The 13,311-nt window shown below is 36.4% G+C and overlaps 2 protein-coding genes across 2 annotated transcripts; both read right to left on the bottom strand.

The window, feature by feature from the left end:
- Positions 1-1,832: 1,832 nt before the first annotated feature.
- On the bottom strand, positions 1,833-2,282 carry LOC147785981 (S-protein homolog 1-like). The gene has a single exon (XM_087120919.1). It carries the CDS (start codon positions 2,280-2,282, stop codon positions 1,833-1,835), a length of 450 nt encoding a protein of 149 aa, XP_086977045.1.
- Positions 2,283-4,095: 1,813 nt separating this feature from the next.
- On the bottom strand, positions 4,096-4,545 carry LOC147785980 (S-protein homolog 1-like). Its single transcript, XM_087120918.1, has one exon. The coding sequence runs from the start codon at positions 4,543-4,545 to the stop codon at positions 4,096-4,098; it is 450 nt and encodes a 149-aa protein (XP_086977044.1).
- Between the last annotated feature and the right edge of the window lie 8,766 nt (positions 4,546-13,311).

The following is a 13,311-nucleotide window of genomic DNA, read 5'->3' as shown; positions in this document are numbered from 1 at the left end:
AATCCTTTTAGCCAGAGTTCTCCTTGCAATTTTCTCTATCACATTCTTTGTGTTCATCTAGATCGAGCGTGTGCGTTGTTGTGTGATCCTAACAATTGGTATCAGAGCTAACGACTGATATCAATCCTAACAACTGGTATCAGAGCTAACGACTGATATCGATCCTAACAACTGGTATCAGAGCCAGGCGGAAGTCAGAGTCAGGCGAAACTCACCACGATCTGTGAAGATGGAAAGTTCAAAGATTGGAATTGAGAAGTTCGATGGATCCGATTTCGGTTTCTGAAAGATGCAGATTGAAGATTGTCTGTACAAGAAAGATCTTCACGAACCTCTGTTGGGGGTGAAGCCGGATACCATGACCACGGAACAGTGGAAGCTCAAGGATCGACAAGCCTTGGGGGTGATCCGGTTGACGCTATCGAGAAACATGGCGTTCAACATTATTAACGAGAAGACAACGTCAGGTCTGTTGAAGACGCTGTCGAATATGTACGAAAAATCGTCGGCTATGAACAAGGTGTATTTGATGCGGAGATTGTTATGAGTCCTTGTGAGAACTGCGTTATGGCAAACATAAACGAGTTAGCTTCACCAAGATTGTTAGAGAATTGAAGAAAAGTACCATGCCCTAAAACGTATAGTTTGTAATAAAAACATATTATATTTTCAATAAAGTTATTATTGTTGTTTATCAAGTAAAGATTGTTATTGAATAAAGTGAACTTTACGACCACTAATCTAAATCCAATAAACTAAGAACACTCTGGCTATAGTATGATTACTTGAACTATATGTAGTGAATAAAAATCATGGGACCTCGTGCATGTATGTATGTCATGTGTATCGGGATACTTCCCCGTTATGTTAAGTTAGTACGGATGCATACCTTCGATATATATGTTCGACATGTTATCATGAAGACCTTTTCTTTTATGAGGGTCCAGTCACGTGTATTGTGTTGTGCCCGACAAAGTCCGGCCTAAGGGGCACGTATACCAATCCGTCTGAAGGGTCCATGTATGCGTACGTGGGCCGTGTGTAGAAAAGTACCATGCATCCAACTCTGCCAAGAATTGAAAAAAGCCTAAGGTCATGCTATGGTTTAAACGATAGGTCACAGTCATATATTGTGTGTGATTGCATTACTAACCGAATAATATAACTTTACACGATATAAGGATTTCGCCTCACTAGTTGTGTTCGTATATCCCAACACCATTTTCGCATTTATAAAGAAATATAAGAGGACCCTCTTGTAATTAAATATTATTTTGTATTTAATTTTGGTGTTGTTTATCTTCCTTTAAATTTATATTTTATCGAATTTTCATGTTTTATTTTATGTTACTTTTCATTTTTTTTGTTTGCTTTTTCATATTTTTAGTTTTGGTCCGAGATCCAAATTCTTGAAAATCGGACATCAAGAAAGATTGTGGAACTACAATGTAATATGTGAAACTTTTAATAAGATATATGGAAATTCAAGGATTGTGCCTACCATCCTATTCTAAGATCGATGTGAAGATGGCAGAAACATGAGCTTGTAATACATAGATTTTATTGTTCTAAACTCTCTCTCTCTGATTGGTCCGTAAAAATCATCATTTTTTTTAGTTTTAATATAAAAACTATATTACAATTTTGAAAACTTGTATTCATATACAAATTTATTTTGTTTTTCTTCATAATTTAAAATTTTGGAGAACAACAATACACTTCGTTACGAAATAAATTTCATAAAAAAAAAAAAAACAACATTTTTGTGTTATTCCATTATTTTTCATTGGCTCCGGAGGATAATTCCACCAAAAGGAGATAATAAAGCTTCTCTAACTTTTATAGTTCCACTTGTGAATCAATTCATCAACATTAGCAAGAAAGTTTCTCAAGTAAATTCCATCATCTTTAGCCGTCCAAAGACAAGTTCCTACAGTTCCACGTTTGCACCTATCACGGAGCCATAAGTGCTGCGTTTCAGGCCAAAAGCTTTCGAAAGAGACATATGCTTGTGGCGTCTCCAATTTGCACCAATAGAGGGTTGATCCCCAAAAGCTAACCTTGAAGTTCCACTCGTAATCATCTCCATGTTTAAGCAAACGATGATACCCCAAGTCATCGTCTTTAGACTGACAATGCACAAGCAACCCAAGTTTGCTTAGCCCGTTAACCACATGAATGTAATATCTAGAAGGTCCTGGTGGTGGTAACGCGACCCTTGGAACCTGAGCCCCAACTAAAGCCACCGTGAAAAGAAAGAAAACGACAATATTCTTTATCATTTCCTAATCAACCTTTAGCTTAACTACCAATTTGTGTTGGACATGTGAATAAATATACATACTTATAGTACATGCAAGAAACTATGTAAATGCATGCTATGGTTGCAAAAAACTCAATCATTTAACTAATTTCCGTTATGCAACACAATTTAACGTTAATTTTGGGATAATTTGAGAGATTTATTAGATTTTCAATAACAAAATTCCTTGAATAGATAATAGTTATTAGCCCAAGAATAATAAATATTTCATTGATTTTTAAAACACTCTCATAAAATGGACAACAAAATATGAATACTTCCCGGTAGAAAATATAAAATAGAGAAAGCAATTCATAGATTACATATGGTATAGCACCCAAGTCCAACAAGGTATTAAATTCCCGATTTATTTTTTTAAGTTGAACTTTCAAACTTTTTACGAGGACCTTAGAAATTTTAGGGTGAGGTAGAACAGATAAGTTCAAAAAATTCTAGAACTATAGTTTCAAACAGGAATTGCGCAAGACTTCTTTCGCAAGAATTACTCAATGCCTGTTGGGAGAACCGTTATGGGGTTTTGATTTCATCATGTCACACCCTGAATCTCTAGGATGTTGGGTTTTATGCCCTAAAACGTATAGTTTGTAAACAAAAACATATTCTATTTTCAATAAAGTTATTATTGTTGTTCATCAAGTAAAGATTGTTATTGAATAAAGTGAACTTTACGACCACTAATCTAAATCCAATAAACTAAGAACACTCTGGCTATAGTATGATTACTTGAACTATATGTAGTGAATAAAAATCATGGGACCTCGTGCATGTATGTATGTCATGTGTATCGGGATACTTCCCCGTTATGTTAAGTTAGTACGGATGCATACCTTCGATATATATGTTCGACATGTTATCATGAAGACCTTTTCTTTTATGAGGGTCCAGTCACGTGTATTGTGTTGTGCCCGACAAAGTCCGGCCTAAGGGGCACGTATACCAATCCGTCTGAAGGGTCCATGTATGCGTACGTGGGCCGTGTGTAGAAAAGTACCATGCATCCAACTCTGCCAAGAATTGAAAAAAGCCTAAGGTCATGCTATGGTTTAAACGATAGGTCACAGTCATATATTGTGTGTGATTGCATTACTAACCGAATAATATAACTTTACACGATATAAGGTGTTTGCCTCACTAGTTGTGTTCGTATATCCCAACACCATTTTCGCATTTATAAAGAAATTTAAGAGGACCCTCTTGTAATTAAATATTATTTTGTATTTAATTTTGGTGTTGTTTATCTTCCTTTAAATTTATATTTTATCGAATTTTCATGTTTTATTTTATGTTACTTTTCATTTTTTTTGTTTGCTTTTTCATATTTTTAGTTTTGGTCCGAGATCCAAATTCTTGAAAATCGGACATCAAGAAAGATTGTGGAACTACAATGTAATATGTGAAACTTTTAATAAGATATATGGAAATTCAAGGATTGTGCCTACCATCCTATTCTAAGATCGATGTGAAGATGGCAGAAACATGAGCTTTTAATACCTATTTTAGATTTTATTGTTCTAAACTCTCTCTCTGATTGGTCCGTAAAAATCATCATTTTTTTTTAGTTTTAATATAAAAACTATATTACAATTTTGAAAACTTGTATTCATATACAAATTTATTTTGTTTTTCTTCATAATTTAAAATTTTGGACAACAACAATACACTTCGTTACGAAATAAATTTCATACAAAAAAAAACAACATTTTTGTGTTATTCCATTATTTTTCATTGGCTCCGGAAGGATAATTCCACCAAAAGGAGATAATAAAGCTTCTCTAACTTTTATAGTTCCACTTGTGAATCAATTCATCAACATTAGCAAGAAAGTTTCTCAAGTAAATTCCATCATCTTTAGCCGTCCAAAGACAAGTTCCTATAGTTCCACGTTTGCACCTATCACGGAGCCATAAGTGCTGCGTTTCAGGCCAAAAGCTTTCGAAAGAGACATATGCTTGTGGCGTCTCCAATTTGCACCAATAGAGGGTTGATCCCCAAAAGCTAACCTTGAAGTTCCACTGGTAATCATCTCCATGATTAAGCAAACGATGATACCCCAAGTCATCGTCTTTAGACTGACAATGCACAAGCAACCCAAGTTTGCTTAGCCCGTGAACCACATGAATGTAATATCTAGAAAGTCCTGGTGGTGGTAACGCGACCCTTGGAACCTGAGCCCCAACTAAAGCCACCGTGAAAAGAAAGAAAACGACAATATTCTTTATCATTTCCTAATCAACCTTTAGCTTAACTACCAATTTGTGTTGGACATGTGAATAAATATACATACTTATAGTACATGCGAAGGTTAATTTTGGGATAATTGGAGAGATTTATTAGATTTTCAATAACAAAATTCCTTGAATAGATAATAGTTATTAGCCCAAAAATAATAAATATTTCATTGATTTTTAAAACACTCTCATAAAATGGACAACAAAATATGAATACTTCCCGGTAGAAAATATAAAATAGAGAAAGCAATTCATAGATTACATATGGTATAGCACCCAAGTCCAACAAGGTATTAAATTCCCGATTTATTTTTTTAAGTTGAACTTTCAAACTTTTTACGAGGACCTTAGAAATTTTAGGGTGAGGTAGAACAGATAAGTTCAAAAAATTCTAGAACTATAGTTTCAAACAGGAATTGCGCAAGACTTCTTTCGCAAGAATTACTCAATGCCTGTTGGGAGAACCGTATGGGGTTTTGATTTCATCATGTCACACCCTGAATCTCTAGGATGTTGGGTTTTATGCCTTAAAACGTATAGTTTGTAAACAAAAACATATTCTATTTTCAATAAAGTTATTATTGTTGTTCATCAAGTAAAGATTGTTATTGAATAAAGTGAACTTTACGACCACTAATCTAAATCCAATAAACTAAGAACACTCTGGCTATAGTATGATTACTTGAACTATATGTAGTGAATAAAAATCATGGGACCTCGTGCATGTATGTATGTCATGTGTATCGGGATACTTCCACGTCAAGATCTCTTATACTCCAACATCGTGAAGAGTTTAACTATCTCCATGTCGGTCTTGTCCAAGTCGCGGTAAAACCATTGTTCAGACTTGGATTAGATATCCCAGTCCTTATCTCCTTACGAGATAAGAGACATGAAGATTTCAAAACAAAAGATCATTAATTTCTGCTTTGCAGACTTTTGTAATTCTTTATTCATTTGAATAGGTCGGGGTTTTGTAGGAATATTTTTCTCCTCGAAAGCTTTGATATAAGGAAGATCAACAATATGTTGTTTCCTATTCCAAAAGGCATTTGGGATATTTGAACAAACTTCTTTTTCTAATTGAGTTTGTAAAGTTTTGATTTTAAACTGGACCGTTTTTAAACTGGACCGTTTTGTTTTGAATTTGTTCTTCTATTCTTTTGAATGAAATTTCTTCTTTCAAAAAAGAAATTTGTTTTTCTTTATAATTTAATACATTTATTGATTGAATAATTGTATTCTTTTGAAGGTTATTTATTTCGCTAATCCTTATGGGGAAAGAAAGTTAAATTTTATCTTCTTTCCTAAGGCTTTTGATTCTAACCCTTTTTCAGTTATTCTAAAAGGATATAATTGAGTAATGAAAGGAGTACCTAGGATTAGTTCTTGTCCTAAGTCTTTTACTAGAAGGAAGGAATTTACGAAGCAAATTCCATCATTGCAAACATGAACTTTTGATAGTTTGTAATTAATTTTGAGTTTGTTGTTGTTAGCACCTCTAAGGCCCTCAGTAGTTTTTTCAAAATACTTTGTAGGTATTAAGCCTTCTTGAATGCAATTTTGATCGGCTCCAGTATCTATGAGGGCCTTTAGTGTGATTTTGAAATCATAAATTTTTAAGGTAACGAGAGCGTACCATTTTTGAAATTGAGAAGTGGTGATGGCTCCAACGAAGGAACTTTGAAAATCTTCTTCATCCAGATTCGGTTGCGCCGTTTCCTTTTGTGCTGGCAGCCTTTCCTGAAGATTGAGAATTTCTTGACGAAGCGTATAAGATTCTGACCTGGTTTCAGATCTTAGCGCCTGTACCTCTTGTTTGAGATTATTAATCTCTCTTTGTAAATCTTGAGTAGTGAGTTCCCTCGGTTTTTCAAATCTTTGGAGAACAGATTGGAGTCTGTAGGGATTTCTTTCTTCCCTTTCAGTTGGCCTAGAGATTGTCTTGGCATCCCTAAGTCGTTGAGCAATCTTCTGTTGAATTTCTGGGTCTTGAACTTTTTCTACTACTTCGAGTAGAATTTCTTGATCCTTGGTAAGGACATTTATGCATCCTTCGCACGTCCTTTTTCCTTCTTGTTCTGATTCGTATTCTGTGCTAGAATATGAATCAGATTCTTCTTGGAGTTCGAGGATTTCTCCCTCGCTTGATTGCTCTGAGTCAGTTAGGGTCAGTCGTAATAGCTGATTTTTCAGCTCTTGATCTATATCCAACTCATTGATCTTTCCTTTGATTGGACACTTGTTAGCATAGTGTCCTTCTTCACGACATTTGAAGCAAGTTTGCTTTTTCTTTCCTCTATGGGTTTTTGTAGGAATATACTTCCTTCTTGAGTATGTTGGCTTCTGAGACTGCACGGGTGTACTCCGATATGTTTCTCTAGGCCTGTATGAATGATAAGGTTTTGGATGCGTCTTAACCTTCTTCCGTCTGGAGGTTGAGGGAGCTTCTATTCCCTTGCATCCATATTGATCGCAAAATCTACCAAGCTCTTTTCTGTTTGATATCGAAGAATTGAGCTTGTTTTGAATCTTTGACTCATTACAAAGTCTGAGTCCTTCTTCTATGATGAAGGATGCTATGGATCTGTATGACAAAGTTTGCCATGGAATTGTTCCATTGTACTTTGTCTTAAGACCATCTTTGATCCTCCTTGAGAAGTGTTTTGGTAGTCCATTGACGAAATTCTCTTTCCAGAATTCCAACGAACTATCTGTTCTAATAAGAACTTTGCTGAAGTACATGTCTTTGTACCACCTGAAATCACCTAAGGTAGGACATTTCAGATTCATGAGTATCTCAGCGGATCTCTCCTGGTATTTTAGAGGGTCGCCGACGAAGAATTCTATGAGGGTATATATGAGGGTGTTGACAGCACCCTCTACCCTTTCATGTTGTACCTCGGTTCTAGTTGATGGACCTTCTTCTTTGATAATTTGAGTAGTTGGTCTAATGACATAGTGGTTTAATATCTGTTGGTGGGTTGTTTCGTCGAGATATTTGTCCCACCAATCCTTGAGTTGCCCGGTAAATCCGGTTACCAAAACTTGAGCTATCTGATGGTCGGATTTATGGCCTTGTAATTTATACGCGCCTGCGGCCATCATAATTTCATTTACAACATTCATTATCAGATAGTCAGACAATCCATTGATATTCCATTCATAGATTGCTAAACCATCGTAATGAGCTTGAGTTTGTAGTGTCTTTTCTTCGAACTAGATATCCGGAAAAGACGGTTGAGGATACCAGTTTTTCTGATTACTGGCATTATTTTGACTTCTTCTAGAGATCCTTTCAATTCGATTGTAGAAAGGTTCTTCTCTCTCGTTTGCAATCTCGTCTTCGAATTCTTGGTTCTCGTCGTCATTGTTAACGACATTGACAGATGAATCTTGAGGCGTCATGGCGGGATTTAATATCCTGTCTAACTTTTCCTCTATCTTGGCCATTGCAGCCTCTTCTTTTGAAATTCTTTTTGTAAATATTTCGAGATTTGCCGGTCTGAGTATTGGTATTGACTCATCAACCTTTGGTATAGAGCTGCTTGCCTATTCTTGCTGAGTACCTGATTTCTTTGAGATTTTTCCCTCGATACTTTCAAGTTGAGTAGCGATCGTGGATAAAATCTTATTTGAATAATTGTTTTGATGCTGGATATTCTTGATATCCTTTAGGGTCGGATTACCCTTTTCTAGTCCTTCCGGAATATGTTTGAAAGGGCTAGCTTTGACCTTTTCTCCGTAGTAGTTGTCGAATTCGACTTCTTCTAACGGAGGATGTTTCGAATATACCTCGCCTCTTTTGGTAGTCTTCCAACTCCTCTGGGTCAAGGTGCATACCTGCAGAATATTTTCTTCAAACCATTCGAAGAATGGTATATTTTCTTTGATGACTTCCATATGAGAATACCACTGAGCTCTTAATTCATTTCGCTCAGCCTCTTTGTAGGTTTGGAAGAAGGCATTTCTTTTTGAAGAGTTGGTAGTTGACATAAAATCTGCTTTCAAAAATTCTTTGTCTATCTTGAAATCAGCTGTAATGACATTTAGCTGGCTTTCGTAGACGGATTGAGTATCCATATCCGTATGGGTTGGAGACCTTGAGCCATCTTCATAGTGGATTGACGCCCTTTTTTTATCATAACTGACCTCTTTTACCTTTAAGGGGTCATACATTGATCTTGATATTCCTGAAGTACTTGGTCTAGAACTCAGGAATTCTTTTACTTTTGACTCTGACGAAGGTTCTTCGCTGAATTTTATTTCAACGCTTCCATCGTCATGTTCGATAATTTGGACTGGGTTTTGAGATTCTTTCCTCTTTGGAAGATTTGCATCTTCTATTTTCCAGAGAGTGCTTCTGGTTATTTGATCCCAAGAGAGTGTTTTTGGGACAGTCACTAATGATTTTCCAATATTTGCTTCTATGAGCATAGTCCATCCTTTTGGTGAGGATCTTAATGCTCTTGGAGAAATGTTTGTATTCATGAGCTTATAATAAACCCTGAATATAACGACTGAAGAATGGGTTTCAGCCTTGATGTTTAAATTTTTTGACTGTAAATCTAGCATGAGAGTTGATAATATGTGTGGGTCCTGGAGAGACAGAGTAAAGTTTGGATAACAATTGAAATAGACTGGTCCATTCTCTAAATTGGATTGAACCATTCCCAATAAAGAATTTGAGAAATCTTCATGTCTCTTACCTCGTAAGGAGATAAGGACTGGGATATCTAATCCAAGTCTGAACAATGGTTTTACCGCGACTTGGACAAGACCGACATGGAGATAGTTAAACTCTTCACGATGTTGGAGTATAAGAGATCTTGAAAAAAGATTTAGAGATTCCCTATTGCTATGAATTGGGATGTTCTTCTCTGAGAATTTGATGCATGATCTTTGAGTAAAATTGAAGGTTGAAATTTGGTAGATAGTTTTAGGATCTACCTTTGGAATAGTCCAATTTTTGAGTTGATCTTCGATTCTAGCAATCTGGTATTCTTGATTGATAGTATTTGAGATTGTGAGATTTTCTCCCCTTCGATGTTCATTTGAACTTTCTTCTTCATCGGTAAAGCATTTGAGATGGCTTGATTTTCTGAGCTTTCTAAGAAATTCGTTCATAAGATAGATAAGAAAAGAGTAGGATGATTTTTCTCTGAATTGTTCAATTGATATTCAAGAGAGAGCTATCGGCCGATCGATGCCCTCTTTACATTGATGAAGTCCCTTTATAGACTTCGAGTTTGATCGTAAATTTGAAAAACGTCAACTAAGAGATAAGATCGAATCTAAGAGGACAGGACCCCTGCAAGATCTGTTTTCCTATAAGACATAAAGTAAACTAATAATTTAAAAGACTAATAATTTACCGACATTAGTAATTGGCATGTGAGCCTTTACTGTGTGGCTGACAAGTTGTCAATCTTTGTTTTGTCTCTGGTAAAGTTGTCAGGTTGTAGATAAGATTTTCTTCAGAATTTTTCATATGACTAAGCACCCAAGCTTGCCAACGGACTTACTGCGCTTCCCGCGTCTTACCACCTGGAACACAAGGGCTATTCGCTCAGCTATCACATACTCCAAATTCTTCTGAATTTTCATATCTTCCTCCTGGTTTCTGTGATATCGCTCTTAAAGATCGAGTAACTCCTCTTCCCTCATGAATAGAAGGCTCTGATACCATTTACAAATGCTTATTGCCTCCCATTTCAGGGGTAAGACTGGGCGAATAGCTAGGGACATAGGGTGTAAGAAGGAATTCACTCCTACCCACTTTTAGGGATAGAAGAGAGGTAGTTCCTTTAAGCACTGACTCCAGTTGTTGAACAAAGGGCCCCAACCCTCTCATTGGCCTGAGAGTGATTCGGTTCACTGGTTGGACCACAAACCAATTGTTCATTAGAGGATCAATGAGACATAAGGAACAAGAAGTAACTTCAGGGGTAAAACGGTAAATTGACCCAGCTCTAGTAACGAACACCCTGTGAAGGATCGACTTACCAATCATGGTTATATCAAATGGACAGAAATATATCTATAGTGAGGGGAGTGCAACTACTAGGCTATAGTGGAGTGTCCTAGTAGTTAACGAATGTTGGTTAACAAGGTTAAGAAGTTTAACTGGTTAATCTTGGATCGTTGGAGCCCATGATCTATATGTCCATTAGGTCCCTCTGCTAGCTCATATCGGACTAAACCATAGAATAGTGTGACAAGTGAGTTCGAAGTGTTCGAATTCGAATTAGGGAATATGCGCTACATATATACGATATATTTAACTGCATTTTTGTTTTATTTACAAATTAAACAAAAAGAAAGAATTTGAGATATTTAAATAAGATTTAAATATTTTATTCAAATATGTGTTGATTGGGATTGGCATTTGAATTAATATTAAATATTAATTAAATAGTTTAATTAATCATTTAATATTACTTTAATTTGAAATTAATTGTTGAATTAAAATGAAGAAAGTAAAAATGTTGACTTCATTTAATGGAAAATCATGTTAGTGGTATTTTGAGGTGTCAAAATTTGGTTTAACCAAACTTGCATGCTTGCGAAATAAACCCAACATATTTAAGTGGAATTTGAGTGTCAAAATTTGGTTAACTCAAACTTGCATGAACATGCAAACATGACTCTATAAATTGAGTGATCATGGTACATGGAATGTCTTACTTTAGGAAAAACCGTGAGGAAAACCTCTCACAAACACTCTCTTCATATTTACTAAATTCCTCCCAAGTTTAGTCACTCACTGGATTCCACAATCTCGTTCTAAGGCCGGAGGATAGTGGAGAAGACACTAGTGGTGGTTCGAAACCGGTTCGTGAAAAAAAAAAAGAAGGAAATTTGAGCGACAGAAGGTTAGTATTCAAACTCATTGAGTTTTAATGCTTTTGAACATGCCAGCTAATTTACTATAATTGATGTACTTAGAGTGCCTAAGATCCAAATTTCTTCCGCATGTGTTATATTAACACCATCATAGGAAAAATTTTGCCAGTCAATGTTTATAAAATAAGAGGGAAATCAAAATGTGTATTAATATATGCCAAATTCATCTAACGAGGGAAACGGGAATGAGATACATGATTCCCTAGGTCCATAATCCCTCTATTACTTCTAAACTCTAGAGTACCCTCTCGTCACGATCAAGCAATCTACTTGTAGTCTCTCATCACATCCTTAACCTAGCAGGGAACCAATTGTTTACTTTTGTCCCGAGTTTCCACACTCTTGATACAAAGGCCTGGGCAGAAAACTTAGCCTTCGCAATGGTACACGGTGGGGAAGAACATGGTGAGTGTTGGTCTGCTTGCATCCATGGGAGTATTAACTTGTGAACTCGTCCCACAGGCCATGAAGTAACCTATGGTGAGGGGGTGCTACCCCTCGGTACATGCCACCTAAACAAGTTACTCACATGATCAACGGCCTCTCATAGGACGGATCTTACGTGCAGGGTAACTACTACCTTGCATCGTGATTGATGTCCTAAAACACGATGTGTCCACAATGCAGTGTAGTCGATCTACCACTGAGTAACAAGCCTTGGACATAGGATTGCCAGGTGTATGGCTAGTGCCGTAAATCCTAGGGGGAGTGTCTTGGAGAATAAATCAATAACAAAATAAATACCTAGAAAGTACCAAGAACAAGAGAAAGATTTAGGTCTAGAACATGGATCAAGACCCTAGTTCTAAGTACAAGAACCAAGAACCAAGAACCATGGTACTAAGGCCCTTAAAGGATGACCAAGGTTTTAGAATCCAAGGACCAATGTCCTTAGAATAAATCACGATAAGAACCCTAAGTCAAGAACAAGTGGGCCTAAGTACTTACAATAAGAAACAAGAACAAGACAAGAAAGAGTGTGGTATCCTAGCATATCAACGAATGGATTGAGAGCCTACAAGCAGGCTACATACTAAGTCTTTGTACTCATTCCTTATTCTCCATTTTTTTCAAGTAAGGAGCTGGTCGAAGTCGGGAGTGGACTCTTGGGCAGGTGCCATAGAATAAACTCACCCGTCGTCCTCAACTCTTTTGTTTTAAAATGCTTTGAGTTCGTTTCTTATTTTGTGTTATAAATTTTGTCGTGCTGTAAATTACTTATGTGCGCACACTATTTTGTTATAATATTGTCTCACCCTCTGATCGCCCTTCGAGATTCCATTGGTCTCAGACCTTTAAAGGTGTTCAATCCTAAGTCTCGACCCACCAATCTCCGTGCTTACCCTAGACTTAACTCGATTATGTTGCTTATTCTTTAAAGGGAGACATCACACAATAATTCACCAGTAGTCACACATGCTCAATGGGACGATAACATCCATCCAGCAGCCAGATTGCTGATAAATAAACATCTCATCCGCTGTCATAGCATGATTACTTACACCAGTACTAAAGTATATCAAGAAAGTATACTGGGTAAGACAAGAAATTTCAACAACTAGCAAGTCTGTTTTCATTCTTAGTAAGTTTGCTAGGTCATTGTTAATCAAGAATAGCTACCTAGGATTAATTTTACTAGCATGCATTCATAAGCAAGCGAATTGTAAAAGTACTGCTTTGTAGGTTTTCATGTTGTTACTTACAGATTTGTCGTGTGCCTTCTCGAGTAGGATTAGAGGACAAAAAGAAAGTCTATACACGCTCTCACGTGCTTTTCTAGCACCAAAGAAGTTTTCTACGTGCACATATACAGTCACGGGTCACGTATCGTTGGTTAGTGAATAGGTCGGGTAG

This window comes from Cucurbita pepo, unplaced genomic scaffold (assembly GCF_057944985.1).
Source record: "Cucurbita pepo subsp. pepo isolate OVF unplaced genomic scaffold, ASM5794498v1 scafford_8, whole genome shotgun sequence".
Classification (NCBI taxonomy): Eukaryota; Viridiplantae; Streptophyta; class Magnoliopsida; order Cucurbitales; family Cucurbitaceae; genus Cucurbita; species Cucurbita pepo.
The sequence above is the reverse complement of the archived record's forward strand: the minus strand, read 5'-3'. Positions and strand labels throughout refer to the sequence as shown.

Coding starts and splice junctions, on each gene's coding strand:
- LOC147785981 (XM_087120919.1), bottom strand. CDS start 2,282: ATGATAAAGAATATTGTCGTTTTCTTTCTTTTCACGGTGGCTTTAGTT.
- LOC147785980 (XM_087120918.1), bottom strand. CDS start 4,545: ATGATAAAGAATATTGTCGTTTTCTTTCTTTTCACGGTGGCTTTAGTT.